General features: G+C 32.2%; 1 protein-coding gene across 1 annotated transcript in view; it reads left to right on the top strand.

Moving 5' to 3' along the window:
- Window positions 1–24,561, top strand: part of LOC119602155 (plexin-B) — a 327,104-nt gene that overhangs the window by 171,039 nt on the left and 131,504 nt on the right. Inside the window, exon 7 of the mRNA XM_037953517.1 lies at window positions 19,235–19,825. Coding sequence (XP_037809445.1) covers window positions 19,235–19,386 — 152 coding nt within the window. The 3' untranslated portion in view covers window positions 19,387–19,825. The remainder of the gene's footprint in view (window positions 1–19,234; window positions 19,826–24,561) is intronic.

Below are 24,561 nucleotides of genomic sequence, written 5' to 3' on the forward strand. Positions count from 1 at the left end.
GATACTCTTTTAATTCAATTTCTTTAAATCGCTTATTCTTCCTGTAATTTAAAATTCTGGTTACTGAAATATACTCTTACTTTCGTTAAATTCAAACTACTCTTGAGTGACATATTTATACGAAGTTAATCTCTTATAATTTATTGCACGTTTTCATACAGAGCTATTAGTTGTTCCTTGGACCCGCTCTTTATTTTGTATGCCTACTACACTCACTTCTATAAATGATTCGCCTAGTGATTCTCTCTCATTCCATTTACTTACGTATGCATGTATGTTTGCAAGTTGCTGTTCCAGAGTACTTAATTAACGCTTCTTGAACTGTGGCTTTCTTAAAATACCCGTTTATAATTGTACAATATTCAATGGGCAACTTTTTTCAGTACTGCAGAATCTTTTTTTTATTTCACATCGCCTTGAAATCATTGTTCTTTGTACAAAAACAATTCTCTTTACACTTGCTCTAAAACATTTTATATTAATTCTTGTTTCCTTAATTGCTTTAATTCTCTGATTAAACTATACACTTATCACACTATTTACCATTTAATTTAACATTTACTTTTTGTGAGGAATTTTTTAATAACGTTTTTTTTTACGTTTTCGATTCTTTTGGATTGAGCGGTGAATGCCTCGTATTTTTACGTTCGGATATCTATCGGGTGCTCAAAGGTTTAATTTATTTACATTTTGTTTCATCTTTCAATCTCGTTTGTTGTGTTACAGAATTATTGCTCTTTGTTTACATTCGGTTATTAAATTTTTTCTTATTAATTGGAAGTAAATTGGAAGTGTGAAATATTTCCATTATCGTCATTCTTTTAAGAGGTCATTGAACTCTAATTTTTTATGAATTTTTTCCCAGCTGATCGCTGGGGTCCATAGATTTCAAAGAGTGAATTCATTAATATTGTGTTTTAAACAAAAAAAAAAAAAAAAAAAGTTTTTTATTGTACATACTTTTCATTTAACTTGTTTCGCTGCAAGGTGGTTTAAGGACACAATCTCTACTCTCTATTCATTTTTCCTATTATCCAAAGACTTTACGAAAGACATTCGAAAATGTCCCTTGACCATTTCATACGTTTGGCTGATAATATCGTGGAGTTTGATCTAGACCTCTCTGAGAATCGTTATCCTATTGATTCCATCCACGCTGTCGAAGTTCATAAATATGAACTTAAAACAACGTGGAGCAGAAATAAGGTTGCGTACGAGAAGTTTCTATTTGATAAGGATAACGAAGAGGAAAGATCAGATGATACTGCGGAGAATCTAGAGTCATTTAAGGTAAAGTACAAGTGTACTTACATAACTTATTGTAAGTGTTTAACGAGACTCTCCGATATTGCTGATACTATTCGTTATAGCTCTCTTCCCAAAGATGATTCTCCGGTCATTCCCCTGCAACCAACTGCTCCACACTCCCAGGAATCCCACGTTTTCCATCTCCCTCCTTGCGATCTAGAAGTTTTTAGTGGTGATTATATGTCATGGCCCACCTTCCGTGACATGTTCACTGCTATGTACATTAGGAATTCCCGCCTCAGTCAAGTTGAAAAAATATTCCATCTGACCCAGAAAACTTCAGGCGAGGCAAGAGATATTGTCAAGAAAAGCCCTTTGACTAATCAAGGATTCGAGTTAGCGTGGTCAAATCTTTGTGATAGATATGAAAATCGTCGCATCCTGGTGAATGGCCAACTCAGAATTTTGTTTGGTTTGCATACAATTAATTCCGAATCGGGAGAAGCCATTAAGCACCTCCAACGGGAGATAAACTCTTGTATATCGAACCTCAAGATGTACAATATTGACATTAAAAGCTGGGATCCTATCTTCGTTTTTCTCTGCTCCAACAAACTTCCGGATTCTACACTAACATTGTGGGAACAAGGTTTGAAGGATAAGGCTGCTATTCCCCAATGGTCCGAGTTGGATTCATTCTTAACCAATCGTTATAGAACATTGGAATCAGTTTCTGAGATTCGGCATATACACAATTCCAAGCCAATTGATTCTAAGTCGAAAACTGTTCATAATCAGCCGAGGAAGATTCAGGCATACCAAAATAAAGTTTCGGGTTTTATCTGCCAGTTATGCCCGAAAGACTCTCACCCAATTCGAAAGTGTCCTAAGTTTCTGAAAATGAACCACTCTCAGCGGCTTAACGAGATTAAAAAGATAGGACTTTGCTTAAACTGTTTTTCTAAAACTCACGGAGTACGAAATTGTACTAGTAAAGTCAATTGTTACAAGTGTCAAAAGCGCCACAACACATTACTCCATAAAGAATCTGATGTTTCGACTTTGCCAGTCCCTAACACAGCTACCAGTTCTAATCTGAATCCGAATTCCGCTCCGTTTTCCTCCGAAACTAATTCTGCTCTAATACAGTCCACATCGAGTTCGGGAGCTGGAACAATTCAGACTTTCTTCGCCACTAGTCCTAGAGGTGTTTTGTTAGGTACAGCTGTCGTTGATATTTGTTGTTCAGGCATCAGATATAGTGCTCGTGCCTTAATAGATTCAGGTTCCGAGGGTACATTTATCTCGGAACGATTGTTTCATTTGTTAAAATTGCCATATCATGCCGTTGAGGCTAAAGTTTCAGGCTTAAATAGTTCTGTTTCTGCACACGTTCAGAAGGAATGCTCCTTCATATTGAGCTCTCCCATAAACAAGAATATTGAGTTATCCGTCAAAGCCCTAGTTGTACCGCATCTATCTGGAAATCTACCTTCCACCACTATTCACTCGTCCATACTCTCCAATATTTCTATTAGCCCTCTTGCCGATCCTAATTTCCACCAAAGTGCGAAGGTGGATATTCTAATCGGTGGAGATCTATTTCCCTCAATCATGCTTAAAGGCGTAAAGCATGGTATTTCTGCGTCCCTAATGGCACAAGAAACCATCTTTGGATGGATTTTAACTGGACCGATTTCAAACCATTCAGCTGCCTTCAGTTCTTCTCGCATTTCGTTTTTCTGTGAGGTTTCACTTGACAAGGAGATTTCTCGTTTTTGGGAGGTGGAGGATCTGCCTCGGAATAAAGTTGTTTCCTCATCAGATAAGTATTGCGAAGATTTATTTGTAAAGACTACTAGAAGGAATAATGAGGGAAGATATATTGTTTCACTTCCGTTTAAAGACGGCTATCCTACTCGATCTATGTTAGGTCAGTCCAGGTCAAGAGCAATGGCTCAGTTCTTTAGAAACGAGGCCAAACTACTACGGACTCCAAATTTCAAAGAGGAATATGACCGGGTGTTACATGAATATGAGGATTTGAATCAAATGGTTAGAGTGTCTTCTAAAATTGATTCCGAGGATACGGAACAGTTCTATTTGCCACATCATGCTGTAGTAAAACCTGACAGTACTACAACTAAGGTACGAGTTGTGTTTAATGCTTCGGCCCCAACTTCCAATGGGCTAAGTCTTAATGACGTTTTATATCCAGGTCCTACTCTTCAGAAAGATTTGACCCTTCTTATTTTAAAGTGGAGATTGTTCAAGTTCGTATTTAATGCCGACATACAGAAAATGTACCGGCAGATTCTTGTTGAACCAGAACACACAAAGTTTCAAAGAATTTTATTTCGAAGAAATACTTCTGATTTAGTTGAAGATTTTGAGCTTAAAACGGTTACATTTGGGGTTAACTGTGCTCCATATTTGGCTCTTCGGACAATGATACAATTGTCTGATGATATTCGGTCCGCTTTTCCGAAAGCAAGCCATGTCATCCGGAATTTTATGTATGTAGATGATATTCTCGCTGGCGCGCATGAAATTTCCGAAGCCCGTGAATGTATAAACGAACTTATTCTTGCTCTTAAATCTGCTGGGTTCTCATTGAGAAAGTGGACAGCAAATTCAAAACCGATACTTTTAGGAATAGAGCCAGAGCATCTACTTTTCGAGGACTTTCTAGAATTTGAGGATAGTAGTAGAGCAAAAACCTTAGGTATCCGATGGAATGCTAAAACGGATTCTTTCTACTTTGCTGCAAACTCAATTCCAGAAATGACAAATTATACCAAGCGAGAAGTGTTATCACAGATCGCCAAGCTATTTGATCCTGCAGGATGGCTATCTCCGTGTATTATTCTAGCAAAGATTCTAATGCAAAAGATTTGGATTGACGGTATTGGATGGGATGAGGTCCTAACTCCCGAGTCACTTTCTCAATGGAACACATTCCGAATAAACTATCCCAATATAAATCATATCCGAATTCCAAGGTGGATTGGCTATTCCCCTGATTCTGAAGTTCAATTTCACGGATTCTGTGATGCGTCAGAACGAGCATATGCCGCCGTTCTGTACATCCGGATTGTTCAAAATTCTTCCGTTTCGATCTACTTGATATCCTCAAAAACTAAAGTCGCCCCTGTGAAGACCTTATCGATTCCAAGGTTAGAACTATGTGGGGCTGTTCTTCTGGCTGATATGATAGAACAATTGCTTCCTAAACTTGATGTTAAAACATATTCGACGTACTGCTGGACTGATTCTACTATTGTTCTTTCATGGCTCTCAAAACCACCTTGTTCGTGGTTAACATTCGTAGCTAACAGAGTCTCTAAAATTGTTGAAATAACAAATCCAAGCCGTTGGAGACACGTTTGTTCCGAATTTAACCCAGCTGACTTAGCAAGTCGAGGGTTATATCCGCAGGAGTTAGAAGGAAACACTCTTTGGTGGCATGGACCGCAATGGCTACAAACCTCACAGGACACATGGCCAATGTCAGAAAATCTTACTATTCCTGAGACCGATGTAGAGAGGAAGACAGTCAAGGTTCACTTTTCTTATTTTTCGAATCACGAAGACATCCTTGAGAGATTTTCATCATTTTCTAAGGCAATGAGAGTTATTTCATATATTTATCGTTTCTTCTTCCACACTCATCCAAGATTTCGCAATAGCTTCTATAAAGATTCAACAATGGTATCTAGTTCCGAGATAAATTTTGTTCGGAATAAACTTATATCTGTTTATCAGAAGGTTCATTATCCAAGCGAGTACAAGGCATTATCTTTGCAACAACAAATCGGAAATTCTAGTATTATCCTTAATCTGAATCCTTTTCTAGACTCTGAAGGTATAATTCGTTCCTGTGGGAGACTTGAATCATCCCCTGGTCTTCATTACAATGAAAGGTATCCCATAATCATCCCCTATAGTTGTCAATATTCTCGTCTGTTGGTCGATTTCATACACCGCATAACCCTCCACGGTGGGAATCAATTAGTATTGAGAATAATTCGAACGCAATACTGGATTCCAAAAGTTAAAAACTTGATAAAGGCAAATATAAATAAGTGCAAAATTTGCATTATATACAAAAAGAAATGTCAAAAACAGCTTATGGGGACTCTTCCGCCTACCAGAGTGGACATATCACGCCCATTTACACATACGGGATTGGACTTCGCAGGCCCGTTTGATATTAAAACATACAATGGACGATCCTGCAGGGTAACAAAAGGCTATGTCTGTGTATTTGTGTGTTTTGCTACAAAAGCGATACACTTAGAAGCTACATCTGACCTCTCGACATCTGCTTTTCTAGCGGCTTTTTGTCGTTTTGTGTCTCGCCGGGGATGTCCACTACATTTACATTCGGACAACGGGAAAACTTTCCTCGGTGCCTCAAAACTACTAGCAAAGGACTTCATTCAAACTGCTCGACAGGCCTTAATCGAACATTATGCTCTTCAAAATATAAGCTGGCATTTCATTCCTCCAGGGGCTCCTCATATGGGTGGGTTATGGGAAGCGGGCGTAAAAAGCTTCAAATTTCATTTTCGTCGATTTTCCGGGTCCTTCAAATACACGTTTGAAGAATTCTCTACACTACTTTCTCGTATTGAAGCTTGTCTTAATTAACGTCCTATATCCCCTATATCCCAAGATCCGTCAGATCTTTCAGCACTAACGCCAGGGCATTTCCTCATAGGTTCCCCTCTTCTAGTTCCTATTGACCCACATGTAAGTGGTACTCCCATTTCTATTATTAACCGCTGGCAACGATTAAAGCTCATATATAAGAATTTCTGTACTATATGGAAAAACGAATATCTTAAGGAGCTGTTAAAGAGAACAAAGTGGAAACAATCAAAGGACAACCTTCAGCAAAATTCTCTTGTAGTTCTTTTTGAAGAAAATCTGTCTCCTAACTCTTGGCGGCTAGGTAGGGTACAGAAAGTATATGTAGGGTCAGATAAAAGGGTACGAGTGGCAGATATCCTTACTCAGAGAGGAACAATCACCAGGCCCATAGCAAAATTAATACCTTTACCATATAATCCCTAGCTTTTGTTCCTTTCGTTTCATCTTAGGGTTATTCCATTCTATTTTCTTTTAGATCACTATGCCCAAAGCCAATACACGCAGTAAATCTAACTCCAGTTCTCGTCGTTCAAGAAATGGCTCTAATAGCTACCATGCTTTTCTGTGTAGACTCTGTAAGTCACCTCACCCACTTCGTACGTGCCGCAAATTTCTTTCCATGAATATAACAGATCGTATTCGCACCGTTCGCACCCACAATTATTGCACCAACTGCCTAGCCCACGAACATTCTCACGGCAAGTGCTTTTCCAAACGAGGTTGCAGGCACTGTCAGAAGTTTCACCATACCTTACTCCACATACATCCGCGACTTCTAAGAGAGTTTATGCCATCTTCGTCTCGTTCGAGATCTCCATCTCCCCTTTCATCTACTTCAAGGGCAAATCAAGATCGTTCCATTACACCCAATTCAGAAACGGTCTGTCGCAACCATACTCCAGCAAATTCCCAACCACCGAGGTTAACTACTCTTTCCGCGTTACTACGCCAAAACAGCATAACACTTCTGCCCACTGTATTAGTCAAGATAGAATCCACCACTTCCTATGCTAGATGTCTTTTGGATTCTGGTTCTCCAGTCAGCAGAATTTCAAAAATATTTGTAGAAAAGTTGCATTTGACCACTCTCTCGATGGAAAACGAGACGATGTGCCCTCTAATTCTGAAATCGCGTTTTAATTCCGAATCGAAAATTGAAAGTATACTTCGGGTCGATAACAGAATTTCTCTAAGGACACCTGCCCAGTCTTTGCCGGAGTCATTCACGAGAAATTTTCGCGATTTATTCCTTGCAGACCCAGAATTTTATATCTCGTCGGGTATAGATATAGTTCTAGGAGTAGACGTTTATGCCAGGGTGATTTGCGAAGGGATTTTGACTAAAACCGGGTTGCCAACGGTACAAGGCACCATTTTTGGTTGGACGATCTATGGTACCTGCCCTCTTTAAATACGATCTGGATATAATTTGATTAATACACTATTAAATTAAATACTAGAAAGCAATAAGGGCAAACGAAACTTAATTAAACTAAACAATTAATTTCAATCATTTAATATATTTATATGAATTATTTATCATGAATTATAATTTTATTGTTAATCTAATTTTCCCAAAACAATCTATTGTAATGTACATATAATGCATAAATGAATTTATACTAAACGTTGTACAAAATATTTCTATTATATTTTTATAACTCTAGTGAGTAGCAAGTATCTGGGACCCGAGCTATAATTCTTGGTTGTTTTTTTTGTTGCTTAAATACCGCAAGGGAGGCGGTAATGTTAATGTCAAAACCTCCCTAATATTTGTAATAACATTAACCCATAATAGCTTTAAGTTTAAAGGTTTATGACAAACTTAGTGTACTAAACCTATCTCTCTCTAACGAAAATTATCTAAAAATCTGTCAAAATTTTACCAAAATGTCCAGATACTTGCTTCCGCTAAAATCATAAAAATAAGCTCTCTTGCGATTTTCACTTTCATACTGGTAAGATCTTTTTGCTCCAAAAGAATAAATAAACATAAAAATTCAATCCTCCTAATTGCATTTGTTGTTTTCATTCTTTAATTTCGCTATTTCAACTGGATTCTACGTTTATCATTGAGAAACAAATCGATTTGGGTTTGTTTTGGCTTAATGATGTGATTTCCATTCTCTCCAGATTCCATCAACTCCAAACTCCATACATTTAAGCTAATCAGATATTAAGGGATAAATATGGACTAAATTGTTGTAGCTATCTGCGACCCTATTAAAATTTTGATATAAATCATAGTTTTAGAAATTAAACAAATATGTAATATATGACAAAATCTTTATTTATGAACAAAACTCAATGAATTTCAACGCTTGTTAAATTTGTCATTTCAAATAAGAAAATGCAAAAAAAAATGAAAAGGTCAAAGGGCATCCCGCAATTCCCAAAAATAGGAATGAAAATCCCAAAAATGGGATTTTTTTACTTTTTTGCCCATAGGGTCCACATTTCTTTCAGGGATGGGAAAATACTTTTGGAGTAAACAGAAAACATATTGAGGTTTCAAAAACTGCTTTCAGTTTTCTGATCCCAGCTTTGGGATTTTAGAACATGTCGCCCAAAGTTGAAGTTTTGATAAAAAAAAATAGGTCATATTCGGAAGGACGCAGTGGCAACATTTTCAAAAAATAGGACAAGTTTTTTACGCCAAAGCGTTCTGCGTAAAGATACCTTTTAGAAAACTATAAAATTATATGTTATATGTTCTTCTAAAAATTTAAAATTTTTTGAATTTTTAAATTAAAAAACGTATATTTTTGGATCTGTAAATGATATTGATCTGAAATTTTTTGTATATTATTGGAAATTTTGTTGTCTAACTAATTTGGTCCAAAATTACGCCCGGTATTCAAAAAAAGGCGGACCAAGGTATGGTAAATTTTGTATCACTAAATTTTTAAATGCCTATAACTCGGATATAAAAATCTTTGTATTTGGGTTAAAAACAAAAAAATGGCACGAGTTTAAAAATTTTACATGTCGTAGGTACCCTATTTTGAGCCGCCACAGCGCCGTCCCTGGGGCATCTGCAGGGTTCATCTTCAAAACTTAAACTCGAATACGCTCACGCCAAATTTTATACCGATCGGATCAGCCGTTTATTTCCAAAAAATTTCGATTCTGGCCCACTGTGGAGCGGTACCTCCCATATTAATTAAAGACAAAAATTCATTTATCTGGAAAACTAATGGAACTAAATTTTTCAAATTTCGCACGAAGAACTTAAATATTCATCTGAACATTTTGGAGGAAAAAAAGCGGACTTTCATCTCGGGGGGTCTTGAAGCCCCCACATGAATCAAATAGAAAAAATCGTATATCTGTGAAACTATTAGAGCTAGAATCTTCAAATTTTACATGGAGAACATCTGAGAAAATATTAGAGCTAGAATCTTCAAATTTTACCTGGAGAACTTTGAAATTCATGTGATTATTTATGTAACATATAATAAATCTGGCATAACGGGCGGACTTTCAATGGGTGGCTTGGCACAACATATATGAATTAAATACAAAATTTCGTGCATCTTGGAAACTCTTATATTATTCAAATTTTTTATAGATAGATAGAAACTGGCGAACTTGCAATAATTTGCTTGACATCTTTCATATGTAACATATAATAAATCTGGTATTTATTTATACATATTCCTTTTAGGGTAGCAAAGCACACTGGGTATAGCTAGTATTAAATAATATTTCAATCAAGGCGAATTCAGATAAGGTGGTGTTATTTATTCTGGTACGCACTGATGTCAGGGTTTGTTATTGTTTTCATTTTTATACCTTCCACCACCATCAGTGGTGATACAGGGTATATATAAGTTTGTCATTCCGAGTGTAACACCAAGAAATATTCATCTGAGACCCAACAAAGTATATATATTCTGGATGAACTTCTGAGTCGATTTAGCTGTGTCCGTCTGTCTGTCTGCCTCAAACACTCTCACCTTAAAACTAAGCAAAATAAATCATCCAAATTCACTGAAAATATTCACTATTGTCCTAAGCAGAAAATTAGCCAAATCTGTCCACAACGTAAAAAGTTATGAGTAAAAATTTCAGACTACCTCGAAAAAAATTAAATTTTTTTCCTAATTTTTGAGTAGTTTTCTCAGAAACTACTAAAGATAATGGAATGAATTTTGTCACACGTTATTTTCTTTACCCAGAGATAAAAAATGTTCAAACTCAAAACCATCGATTCAAAATTTCTCATAGCCCCCATACAAAGGTACATATTCTCGGCAATATATTTATCGTTAATAACTTCGGCAAAAATATCGGTATCACCACGCACATATGTATATAATAAGAACATAAATCATATTACCAACGTAGATCTGTATAGGTCGATTATTGGTCACAGCTCCCATATATGGTCCACTTTCGAAAAATGCTTAAATACAAATAACTAATTAAGAAATAAAACAAGTAAGAAATTATTGTCGGACAAGGCCGACCATATAATACCCTACACCTGTTACAAAAAATGTGATTTAGTTTTCATAATAAAGCATTTAAGTTGAATTGTACCTTGCCTCAGATATACTTAAGCCATTTATTGTTGAATAAAATTGTGGACATTTAAGTCGAATTTTGAAGGGGGCTTTGAGTAGGGGCTATGCACAGTGGTATAAGAAAAAAAAGAGGGAAATAATTCGGTAACTTCTAAACGGTTAATCCGATTTTAATTGGTATGCACAAAGAGGAGGTGTTGTCGAGTTTAGGTTTTGAATTTGGACCTTATAGGCCAACCAGGGGCCCGGCGGGGGGTCCTCAAATTAGGACACCTCGGCTATGTTAAATTTTTAAAACGATCCTATTTCTTCATTTGAGTTCCGATTTAAAAAAAAAAATGTCGTCGCAGTAAATTATCTCTTATAGTTTAGGAGATATTCGCATTTGAAAATTAAAATTTTAAAATTTTTACCGTCCTTACTTTAGTTTTTTTGATAATAGCGGGTCCAAATATTCCCGATTTTCGCCATTTTTTTTATTCGCTTAACAACAAGTTTATATATCAAGCAGTGAAAGAATTATGTAAAAATCATGACTGAGTCCAAAGTTATAGGCATTTTAATTTAAAAAATTAAAAAAAGGCGATTTTTTTTGTCATTTTTTTGGGAAAAAAGTATCTTTTTCTTTATAAGTTATCTAAAAAGTTTCTAAGAAGATGTATATAGAATTTATACTTTTTGGAAAGCTGACTTTACATAAAGTACGATAAATGGAACAAAACCTAAAAATTTTTGATACCGAGGGGACCAGGAACATCCAAAAAAACCCTATTTTTTATGGAAAATTCAATTTTGAGCAAAAATTCTCAAATCGCATAGTCGATATCAAATTATAGTGACCTGTTTTATATGACCCAATATGTTCTTAATCATTTTGTAACGGGTTTCGATAACCCTGCCCCTGGTATGGATATAATAGGCAAAAAACCAAATAATCCCATTATTGGGATTTTTTAAAACTTTTTTGAGAATTCCGGGATTTCTAATAAGAAAATTCGAAATTTTTATTTAATTTTGGATTTTGAGTAAAAAAATCTACCTAACTGGAAAATTTACATAGCACTATTATTTTCATCCATAAGGTTAACTCTTAAATTTGTTACATATATGAATGAAAATAATAGTGCTAGGTAAATTTTCTAAAAGATGTTTAGTTTTCCCTAATTAATTTGTCACTTAAAAAACATTAGGTAGGCATGTTATATATCAATGGAAAGGTAATTTTGTCTATTTTTTTTTTGTCAAAACTGTATATAATTTTTGAAAATTAAAAAATTCGCGGAATACTTTTTAAAAAAAAAATTAAAAAATGTTTTTTATTCAGTTTTTGCGAAGATATAATTTTTTCAAATTGCAATAAAAATTTTATTTATGAATATTTTTTGATGAAATTTTACAGTTAGGTAGATTTTTTTACTCAAAATCCAAAATTAATTTCTTATTAGAAATCACGGAATTCTCAAAAACGTTTTAAAAAATCCCAAAAATGGGATTTTTTGGTTTTTTGCCTATTATATCCATACCAGGGGCAGGGTTATCGAAACCCGTTACAAAATGATTAAGAACATATTGGGTCATATAAAACAGGTCACTATAATTTGATATCGACTATGCGATTTGAGAATTTTTGCTCAAAATTGAATTTTCCATAAAAAATGGGGTTTTTTTGGATGGACCTGGTCCCCTCGGTATCAAAAATTTTTAGGTTTTGTTTCAGTTATCGTACTTTATGTAAAGTCAGCTTTCCAAAAAGTGTAAATTCTATATACATCTTCTTGGAAACTTTTTAGATAACTTAAAAAGAAAAAGATACTTTTTTCCCAAAAAAATGACAAAAATCGCCTTTTTTTAATTTTTTAAATTAAAATGCCTATAACTTTGGACTCAGTCATGATTTTTACATAATTCTTTCACTGCTTGATATATAAACTTGTTGTTAAGCGAATAAAAAAAAATGGGAATATTTGGACCCGCTATTATCAAAAAAACTAAAGTAAGGACGGTAAAAATTTTAAAATTTTAATTTTCAAATGCGAATATCTCCTAAACTATAAGAGATAATTTATAGTGCTCGATGAGGAAATTCTATATACGAATTTTTTTTTTAAATCGGAACTCAAATGAAGAAATAGGATCGTTTTAAAAATTTAACATAGCCGAGGTGTCCTAATTTGAGGACCCCCGCCGGGCCCCTGGTTGGCCTATAAGGTCCAAATTCAAAACCTAAACTCGACAACACCTCCTCTTTGTGCATACCAAATTTCATTAAAATCGGATTAACCGTTTAGAAGTTACCGAATTATTTCCCTCTTTTTTTTCCTATACCACTGTGCTATGGTCAAATGAGACCCTATAATTAAAAAATCCATGAGGGTCATCAAGGCTAGTATAGAACTTGGTTTTGCAGCTTTTTGTCGAGATACGAGTATATTTAACATAATTGTGAACTTAAAATCCCTATTAGTCCGGTTCAGTTGTATGGGGGCTAGGTGAAATAATGGACCGATGTTAACCATTTTCAACATTCATTTTCAAAATTGCGACCTGTAGTTTGATTACAAAGTTTACAAGCCCTATTCGGGGGTTCAGTTGTATGGGGGCTAGGTGAGATAATGGACCGATGTTAACCATTTTCAATAGGCTTCGTCTCTGGTACCATAGAAGATCGTGTGGCAAATTTCATTGAATTATCTTCAAAATTGCGACCTGTAGTTTGATTACAAGGATTACAAGCCCTATTGGGGGGTTCAGTTGTATGGGGGCTAGGTGAAATAATGGACCGATCGTAACCATTTTCAATAACCTTCGTCCCAGGGACAATAGAAGATCATGTACCAAATTTCATTGAATTATCTTCAAAATTGCGACCTGTAGTTTGATTACAAGATTTACATGGACGGACGGACATAGCTGAATCGACTCAGAAAATTATTCTAAGCCGATTGGTATACTTTAAGGTAAAGTGGTGTAGGGTATAAATATTGGAATAATATTCAACATAAATATGTTTTGTGTGTACCTATATCACTTTGCAAAATATTTTTGGATTGGTCCATAATTAAGCATAGCTCCCATAAAAGGCCCATTTGCGATAACCACGTAATCGCACATATTACATAACTGAATGAAATTATCGGTATTAAATTCATCATGAATGTGTTTAAAGTAGATATAAAACACCCTGCGAAATTTTTTCCCAATAGACTTCGTCTCCGGTACCATAGAATCTCATGTGCCAAATTTCATTAAATTATCTTCAAAATTGAGACCTGAAGTTTGATTACAAGCTTTACAAGGTTTACATGGACGGACGGACATAGCCAAATCGACTCAGAAAATGATTCTAAGCCGATTGGTATACTTTAAGGTGGGTATAGGACCAATATTATTGTGCGTTACAAACCCAATGTACCCTCTCCACTAAAGTGGTGTAGGGTATAAATAGGCTATAAAAATAAGTTTTTTTCGGATCGGTCCATAATTGTTAATATCTGTCATATAAGATCCACTTCAGAAAATCGCATATTTAAGTGATAAATAAAGATATCGGAATAAGGACATTTTGTGTATATAAGAAATCTTTTTTTTTTTTCAAAAATTAGTTCTCATATAAGGCCCATTTCCATAAGTCACTTTTTCCAATATATTTCATCCAATTATAAATATATACGGATAAAATCCGACACAGTGTGTTTTTTATCGATAAATCATTCTGTGAAATTTTGTTCGGATTGGCCAATATCTCCATAAAAGGTATATATGATTTCTAAATGATAGCACCCTCATCATGGAAGCACAATTTAAACTTTCACAATTTATTAAATACGTATCTAGTAATATTTATAAGGGTTTTCATAAAAAGTAGCTTACAGGTGGAGGGTATTTAAGATTCGACATAGCCGAATATAGCACTCTGACTTGTTATATTTAAAAATTTCCGAGAAAAAACTTCAAAATACTAATTTTGAATAATTTATGTAAATAATCTGAAAATATGAAGCATTTTGTAAACAAATATTTTTCTTATAGATATAAATAATGAATAATTGGTACGAATGTATTAACTTAATATAACAATAATATTTTTTCTATTAAATGTTAACAAATTAAACAATATTGTTTTATATTTTATATTTACACTTTGTATATAAAGCGACTAACTAAAAAATTCTCTTCCGGAATACTTTATATAAAAAACTCACATGAAGTTATAATAATTTATAATTATAATTTTATTATAATTTTCCATTTACAACAAAGATTCTTTCATTCGGTATATAATTTTTCCATAAATTTTTACATTTTTATGTTTATTTTTCACAAGAATATTACTTTTACATAATTTTGGTCACTAACTTAAGTTTTGCAAAATTAATCTGCCGGAGTAGAATTTTTCATTTGTAACAAACATTATTCCACTCAGGGTAGAATAATCTTCCAAAATTTTATGTGTATTTTTATAAAATATAAAAATTTCACAAAATATTTTCATTAAATGATTGTTTTTGAGATCAGTGCGTACCAAATACAAAAACAAATTACATGAACAAATTTGTTGTTGCCGAACTGCCACCACCTTATCTGAATTCGCCTTGATTTCAATTTTTTTTTTTTTTTTGGAATCTAAAAATTTAAATGGCGCCGCATAAAGCAAGCATAGTGACAGGTAACAATCCAAGAAGCCTTGTCCAACAAATACCGAAACGACCTATACCTTTGTATAGGAAGCCAGATCGCTCGGACTTAGCTAATGAGTTTTATGGTCTCCACCAAAATCCAATGAGTTTTTTATGGTTCTCCACCATGTTCTCCACTTTTACTTTGATAAGTTGGGTTATAAATCCGAATGCATATGGTTAATATGTAGAACACGAAAAACAGTAACGCGGTACCGTTATCCGACGCCACACACTAAACCAATGCGGTAGTGAAACGTAAAACTCTCGAAGGCAGAGCAAATCAGTGCGTACCAAATACAAAAACAAATTACATGAAAAAAGTTGTTGTTGCCGAACTGCCACCATCTTATCTGAATTCGCCTTGATTTAAATTTACCGAAACGACCTATACCTTTGTATAGGAAGCCAGATCGCTCAGACTTAGCTAATGAGTTTTATGGTCTCCACCAAAATCCAATGAGTTTTTTATGGTTCTCCACCATGTTCTCCACTTTTACTTTAATAAGTTGGGTTATAAATCCGAATGCATATGGTTAATATGTAGAACACGAAAAACAGTAACGCGGTACCGTTATCCGACGCCACACACTAAACCAATGCGGTAGTGAAACGTAAAACTCTCGAAGGCAGAGCAAAAAGGACGGCCTGATTACCTTTAAGAGATAATGGCAATGACGCACGACGATATTCCTTCACCCAGATCTGAATTACGAATGAATTTCAATTTTGTAGTCAAAATATTAGAACCTCATAGTCGCGACTATCGTTTCATTTAGTGTTTTCGTCGTCACATAAATAAGTTCCTATATTAAATCATATTTAAATTTTGCAGTCAAAATATTACAAACTCATAGTCGCTACTATCGTTTTATTTAGAGCGGGTTTTTGAGATGGTAATCAAATGCCAATTAATAATCAGATTAGTTAATCTAAAAATAAATTTAAATTATGTTAATCCCCTTTGATGTTTTTAAGTACAAGATTAAACTTCACAGTGTTGCCATACAAAACAACAGAAAACTTCACTGTTTGTTATCAAAACAATGTATATTAAAAACAAAAAAATTTATTTTGAAGTGTCCATATATACTAATCAATAAATAGAACATTTTAATGTTTATATTTATACAAATTTTATTAATTTTTTTGCATCAGCTGTTTACACTTTTGCATTTCGTGCTTAAGATTAAACCACCTCCATTGGGCGCTTAAACTTGCAAACAAAATTAACTAATTGAGTACTCAAAAACATCTTTCGAGGATTTTTAATTTAATCGCTAATCTTTCACCTACATTTCAAGTTCGTACATTTTTGCCTGTATGGCTTGAATATATTTAACTTCAAATAATTTGTATAGAAAAATATTTTTATATTATAGGCAAGCAATATAAATAATATGTGGGTATTCTAAATATGTTAGCGAGTTGCTGCGAAATATATTGCATGTGAAAAAATTTTATATTTGTCTGTAAGGTGCAATATGCAATAGCTTGTATCAAGGCGAATTCATATAAGGTGGTGTTATTTAATCAGCTGATAATTTTTTTCTTAATTCGCCTGGTTTACGTAGCTGTCAAAGTTTGTTATTGTTTCCATTTTTATATTTAAAAATGTCCGTTAAACGGAGAAAAACTTCGTTAATATTTTGAATTATTTATGTAAAAAATCTGAAAATACCAAGCATCTCGTAAACAAATATCATTTTATTTAAATAATGGCATAATTGGTATGTATACAAATATGTTATTTAAGAAAAATATTTTTTTCTATTAAATGTTAACATATTACACAATTTTGTTTTATATTTTATATTAAAATTGTGTAGATAACGTGATTAACTAAAAAAAATCTCTTCCGGAACACTTAATATAAAGAAACGCATATGAAGTATTTACCCGGCTGGCGGCAGCTAACTTCTACGTTATGGCTCAATTTTGAAATCTATTAAATGTTAACAAATTACACAATATTATTTTATATATACACTATGTAGATAAAGAGATTAACTAAAAAAGTCTGTTCCGGAACGCTTTATATAACAAAACCCATATGAAGTATTTACCCGTCCGGCAACAAATATTCATTCATTCCTAATATAATATTTTCATGAATATGTACTTTTTTATGTTTATTTTTCACAAAAAATTAAGTTTTACTTAACTTCAGGCACTCACTTAAATTTTGCAAATTAATCTGCCGGAATAGAATTTTTCGTTTGAAACAAACATTATTCAATTCAGAATATATTTTTCTCACAAATTTTAATATCTTTATCTTTATTTTTTAATAAAATATAAACATTTTACAAAAATTGTTCATCAAATGAATTCGCCGTACTTATGGTTTTTGACATCTACGTAAACCAAATGCAAAAACAAAATACATGTAAAATGTTGTTGTTGCAGAACTGCCACCACCTTATCTGAATTCGCCTTGAGCTTGTATGAGTAAATATTTTTTGCAAAAATACTAAAAATATTTTTAACAGAAATATATTTTAAGTATGCATATTTTTAAAGCTGGAAGTCCACACTACGCGTTTTCTCGTCAAAGCATTTCGTTTTTCATACCTTCTTTGCATCCTACGCCTCAAGTTACATGCTACGCTTCTTAAGCGTCAATTTTTTGCTTTTTTTATAAAGAACTTCGCTTTTTTTTAAGTTTTTTTTTTTTATATTTTCACAATTTAACTGGTTTTAGTTTATTAAAAATTTTAATAATAAAATTGATAATACACATTCAAAATATAATATAAATTGTCAAAATCAGCTGACATGTTCGTCCGACGCTTACAAAAGTAGAAAGTAAATCTACTTTAAGCGTTATACGCGTCAAGGCATTCTACGCTTTTGTTCTTTGTGTGCTACAACATTGATTCCACTTCTTTGACAGCCGCGTAGAATGCGAAGAAGTGTAGAACGCGTGGTGTGGACCCCCAGCTTAAATATGAGGAAAATACATATTTATTGCAAAGTCAAAAATAAAAATATAAAAGCAATTACTAATATTTAAAATCTGACGATATGTAAGTATATACGGATAAAATCCGAGTTTTGAGTATCGATAAATCATTCTTCAAAATTTTGTCCGGATTGGCCAATAGTTGGTCATATCTCCATAAAAGGTCCATAAATTAGTTATGGACTGGATCAAAATTAGCTCCATGGATGTATAAAATACGGAAGCCATATTTAAAAATTCACAATATATTAACAGTCTTATGCAAAAAAACTTACAACATGCTTACTAACCGTTGTTAAGCTAAATTCGATAAAAGTATATCCAAAAACGATAATTAGCTTAAAATACCTGTAGTAAACCATTGTTAAAAATACGAAAATTAATAATGGTTCAACCGTACTTTAAACCTATATTAAAGTCAAATGTCATTATTTTATTACAATTTATAACTGTTGACGTTTTGTGAAAAATATTGTTGTGTTAATTTTAAATTATAAAAAAATAAATAAATAAAAAACAATATGGATACACTTTTCCTTTTATTTTCAGGCTTTGTCTCCATATTTTTTCTTTTCTTTTTGCCAAAAATATAAATTTTGTTTATAAAATAGTTTAGTGATGTGTAAAATATCAATGCAAATTTAAAGAAAACGTTACTCGATTACTTTCTTTAATCAAAATATAATATTGCAATTACATTAGTTGTTTTATTTGATTTATACTTTATTTTTATTAAATAAACAAATACAACCCCATTTTTATGTTATTATAAGCAATTATTTTATATAAAAGCATAAAAAATAATATTAGACACGAATACCAAATGAACTAATAATCGTTCATATACAACATTATGAATATTGTATGAATATTGACAGAATAAAATAATGGCATTGCCAGCATCAAATCTAAAACAACATTAAAATGTATTTTAGTTAAAATACTGTTTTTGCATATACTTTTTTAATAATGGATTATTAAGCTAAAAGTCGTTATAGACTATAGACTGTAAATATCTAAAAATATGTAGAAGGGTTTTGATAAAAAGTAGCTTCTAGGTGGATGGTATTTAATAACACTCGAATATAACACTCTAACTTGTTTTACAATAGAGTTATATTTGAAATATTAATAATTATAAATATGTTTCTTTTATTTAGTTTATTACATCAATAATTCACAATCTCATATTATAATGAACAACGATATTGAATCCGGCCTGCAACAGCCTCGTGTTTATCACTTAATAAAACCATTAATGCCCGATCATTATATGAACATGAAAAATTCAGCAATATCATCAGGGGGGTAACAACACCAATAATTCTGGATCAGTATGTGCGACTACTGGTGAACGTACACACAAAACCATACCTGAAGTTTATTTGACACGGCTTTTGGCAGCTAAAGGCACTATACAAAAATTTGTTGATGATTTTTTTGCTACTATATTAACAGTTAATGAAGAATTACCACCGGCAGTAAAATGGTTATTTGACTTACTAGATGAAGCTGCACGAAGACACGATATTTATGACACTGATATTGTTCATGCATGGAAGTCAAACAGCTTGCCTTTAAGATTTTGGGTTAATTTTATAAAAAATCCGGATTTTATATTTGATGTAAATAAAACAGTTACTGTCGATGCCAGCCTGAGTGGAATTGCCCAAGCGTTTATGGATGCTTGCTCAATTACTGAACATAGATTGGGTAAAGATTCACCATCCAATAAATTATTATTTGCCAAGGTAAGTTCAGTCCACTTTTTTGAGTATTTCAATTCACTGTAGAACTTAAAATACATACAATTGTTCAATTCACATACGATGTTGTATCGTTGTATGCGTACTATGTCAGCAGCTGCTATAATAGTCATAACAATGTTGTTGGAATTTTCTATGCAAAAGCTCTATACAACTCTTACGACAATTTTGCATATGTTTTTCGAATGTTGTAAGAAAGTTTATGTTGTCCATTGTTTTTTTTTTTTATTAAAATTAATAATTATAACAGAAAAACAAAAAATTCAATCGATTCTGGCATAAAAAACGATAAAATGGTAACACTGAAATCACAAACAGACAGCTATTTACCAAAAAAAAAAAAAAAAAATATATTAAAAACAGTTTATTTATTAGTTTAAAATGGAAAATAATAGAATTTAAAATTCAAAGAAATTAATTTGATTTATTTCGCTTGTTTAGTTAATTTAATATTATTTTATTTTTTTATTTTGATATTGTTATGTATGTATGTTTGTTTTGACTGTTTTTTTTTTTTTTTTTTTCATTGAGAACATAAACTTATGACTTGTTGCAAAGATCTGTTCACAATCACTGTGACTACACTTTAGTAGGTACAGTATAGAACTTGATTGTGAATTGAACAAATGTGACGCTATCCGATGAAATATTTTTTTCACGGCCCTTCATATAATAATTATGATTTTTCAAAGAATGAGTTCTTTCACAAGTAAAATAAAATTTCACTTTTTTGGTGAAATGATATAATTTATTAAAAAAAATCAATTTTACAAAAAGTGATAAAACCAATTAACAAAGTTATGAAAAAATATTAATTTTTATACCCTTCGTGAGAAAGGTATATGTATATAAGTTTGTCATTCCGTTTGAAATTTCGAAAATATTTTTCCAACCCTATAAAGTACATATGTATATTCTTAATTCTTATAGATAGCGGACTCCGCTAAGCGAAGTCGATTTATGTCCATCTGTCTGTTGAAATTAATTTTCTGAAGACCTCATATATCCTCGGGATCCTAATCTCTAATAATAATTCTGTCAGACATGTTTTGGAGAAGTTTAAAATAAGGAAAATCCTTGCATAGATAGCGGAGATATGAGCAAAAACAACAACGAAACTACATCTGAAAATTTCATCAAAAAAAATATTATTTTATTATTTTAATAAAATTTCTAGGTAGAAAAAATACAGATATAACTAAATTGCCATGTTTCCGAATATATTCTTTTTAAGATCTGAGACGCAACAGAAACTGCTTGTAACAAAATAAGACATCATTCATAATTTTTTTTTGAAAAATTAAATTAAAATAATTTTAATGAAATTAAATTCTTGACACACAGAAAAATATACATAAGTAATTTAAAAAAAATTCGAACAAAGAAGTAGGACTTTGAACTCTCCGATTTCGATGAAATTCGGTACACACATTCTTCGTGTAAATACGAAATTTAAAGTTCTCCAAAATTTCTAAATTCGTTACGGTTTAGATTTTGTCGAGGTCCAAAATTAATATTTTTTAGGACTTTTTTCAACAAGCCTTAAATTTGTCATCGTATATTTTCTAAACTATCAATCCGATTTTAATAGTTTTAGTCCCTAATTAATATTACTATTATTAAAATATTATAGTTTTAATACAAAGATAATTATATTAAAAAATGTCCTTGATTGAAGAATATCTCAAATAAGGCACCTTCCATTTTCTGTATTCCTTCTCCTTAATACTTATACTTATTATATTAAAAATATTTATTGATTAATATTTTGTTGTTCTCTAAAGCGACATTTAATTAATAAGTTCACAATAAAGGTTAGAATAACTTCGCCAAAAAAGGGCGGTTATACTATGTCCACACCCATTTCTTATGTTAGTGCTAATTTTGGTATGGAAATAAAATAAATATTATCGTAAATTTTCAACCAGTACAATATACATACATTTATGTACATATATGTATGTATATCTGCAATATCAAAAACTCCACCCTTATAGATTTTCATACAGGTTCATAGGTTCTATATTTCATAGATTTTCAATCAATAATGATTTACAGGAAATTCAAAAAATGTCAGTTGGAGAACGAAAATGTAACAGAAGGTAACTTTTTATAGACTTTAATTAAATAAAGATGATGCATGTTAAATTTTCAACCATTCCTCTCATACAGATTTTAATACAATCAGGCAGCTGCGTGTCCAATTTTATGTTTTTAGGTTCAAAAAGTATTATTAATAGAACGAAAAAGTACCAGAAAGTCTCTTTTTATAAATTTTCGTTCAGTCACGACGCTACGTGCTTCATTTTATGTTTATATATTCAATATTTTAGAAATATAAAAAAAGTCCTCTTTTATGGGTTCTCATTTACTTCAGTCTATAATATAATATAACAAGTAAGAAAGTATAGTCGGGCGTGACCGACCATATGATACCCTACACCAGTTATGAATATTAAATGTGATCTATTTTTCATAATAAAGCATTTATCTGGAATATTACCTTGATTCCGATTTATTTAAGCAATTTATTGACGGGATATGGGGGTAGGAGCAAATGTGAACCGATCCCGATAAAATGCGCTGGATAGATTTATATTAATATAATATAAGTCTGTGATAAATTTCATTGCAATAACTGTGTTAATAAGTGAATTGCGGATATTCAAGTCATTTTGTATGGGGGCTAGGGTCAAATGAAGTCCGATCATTTAGAAATTCGGCAAGGTCATCAAGGCTTGTATAAAACTTAGTTGTGCGAACTTTTATCGAGATATATTTATATTATACAGAATTATGAGCTCAAAAGCCCTTTTCGGGGGGTTCAGTTGTACGGGGGCTAGGTGAAATAATGGACCGATTTTAACCATTTTCAATAGGCTTCGTCCTTCGCCAAAGAAACATGTATGATAAATTTCATCAAATTATCTTGAAAATTACGACCTGTACTTTGATAACAACGTTTACATGGACACACGGACGGTCGGACGGACATCGTTAAATCAACTCAGAAAGTGATTCTGAGTCGATCGGTATACTTAAAGGTGGGTATAGTACTAATATTTTAGTGCGTTACAAACATCAGCACAAACGCATAATACCCTTCCCACTATAGTGGTGTAGGGTATAAAAATTTAACAATTTGTTGACAATTTTCAAATTGAAATCGATCCAAATAGTAAGTATGAGGATTTTATTATAAATGTCAAATTAATCTCATTAAAAATTATACTTGGTAAGGGCTATAGACAAATTGTTGAAATAACTGGGTGCTCCAAGAAAATCATAGAAGATGCTGTAAAATATAATGTATAAATTCAAAAAGTACATTTTGAAGAACGAAAAAGTCCCCTTTAACCGTTTTGTCAATAGCCACATACCCGGGTATGTTTTTCATTTTTGAAGTGATATATCTCGAGATCTATATATCGTATCGGCTTGAAATTGGACTTTGCTTTCAGAGTAAAGTTTTCTATACATTTTCCAAAAATTAGTTAGATATATATATTTTAAACCGATTTAAGACCGATTTTTTATTTTTACCTCGTGTGTCAATACCCAACATACCCCGGTATGTATAAAAATTATGTCAGTTATCGGACAAAAATTAAGTTTCATTATAAATTTTATGTTTTATTATTAGAATTATTTATATTATTGTATCTTATGAAAAAAATTGAACTAAACAACAAATTTAGTTTCAAATACAGAGTCATGTGTCTTTATTCATAATTTTGAATGTGAAATAATTGTGGACCTTGTAACAAATATGCGCCGATTTTGATAAAATAATTTTTTTTAATGTATATGACTTAGTAAAGTAAAATTATGCTGATTATAATAATTTTATTCTCATATAAATAAAAATATTTAAGTTTAAATTTTAAAATTTTAATTTTTGACCATGGCTTCTTTTTTTGCAAAAAAGTTCCCTACTAACGAAAGCAAAACAATTTGTTTAATGGTAATCGATTATATACACCTTAATAAATAATGTAAAAAAAGTTTTGTTCAATTATTTTTCCCGGTCACTGAGTAATACTTATTGAAGTCAAAATTTGACAAATTCAAATTCTGCATAATGTACATTATTCATTATGAAGGCGTTTTTATACCCTTCACCTTCGTGAGAAGGGTATATATAAGTTTGTCATTCCGTTTGTAATTTCCAAAATATAATTTTCCGACTCCATAAAGTATATATATTCTGAATCCTTATAGATAACGGAGTCGATTAAGCCATGTCCGTCTGTCTGTCTGTCTGTTGAAATCAGTTTTCTGAAGACCCAAGGTATCTTCGGGATCCAAATCTTCAATAAAAGACATGCTTTCGAGAAGTTTTCTATTTAAAATCAGCAAAATCCGTTCATAAACAACGGAGATATAAGCAAAAATCCGAGACAACCTCTGAAAATGTCATAAAAAATAACCAACAACAACAATGCTTATTCATTGCCTTTGTATTTTGTTTTTTTGAGTATTTCGTTTCGTATGTTTGAATGGCTGTGTGTTTCATTGCCTTGTGTATATTGTTTTTGTTTCTTGGTACATTCAATTTCGTATGTTTGGATGGCTGTGTGCCTCATTGCCTTGTGTATTTTGTTTTTTTGAGTATTTCGTTTCGTATGTTTGGATGTCTGTTGGTTTCATTGCGTTGTGTATTATGTTTTTGTTTTTTCTGTATTTTGTTTCGTATGTTTGGATGTCTGTTGGTTTTACTG

This window comes from Lucilia sericata, unplaced genomic scaffold (assembly GCF_015586225.1).
Source record: "Lucilia sericata isolate MDLA Ls3-8-SP2 unplaced genomic scaffold, ASM1558622v1 Contig000211F_arrow, whole genome shotgun sequence".
Classification (NCBI taxonomy): Eukaryota; Metazoa; Arthropoda; class Insecta; order Diptera; family Calliphoridae; genus Lucilia; species Lucilia sericata.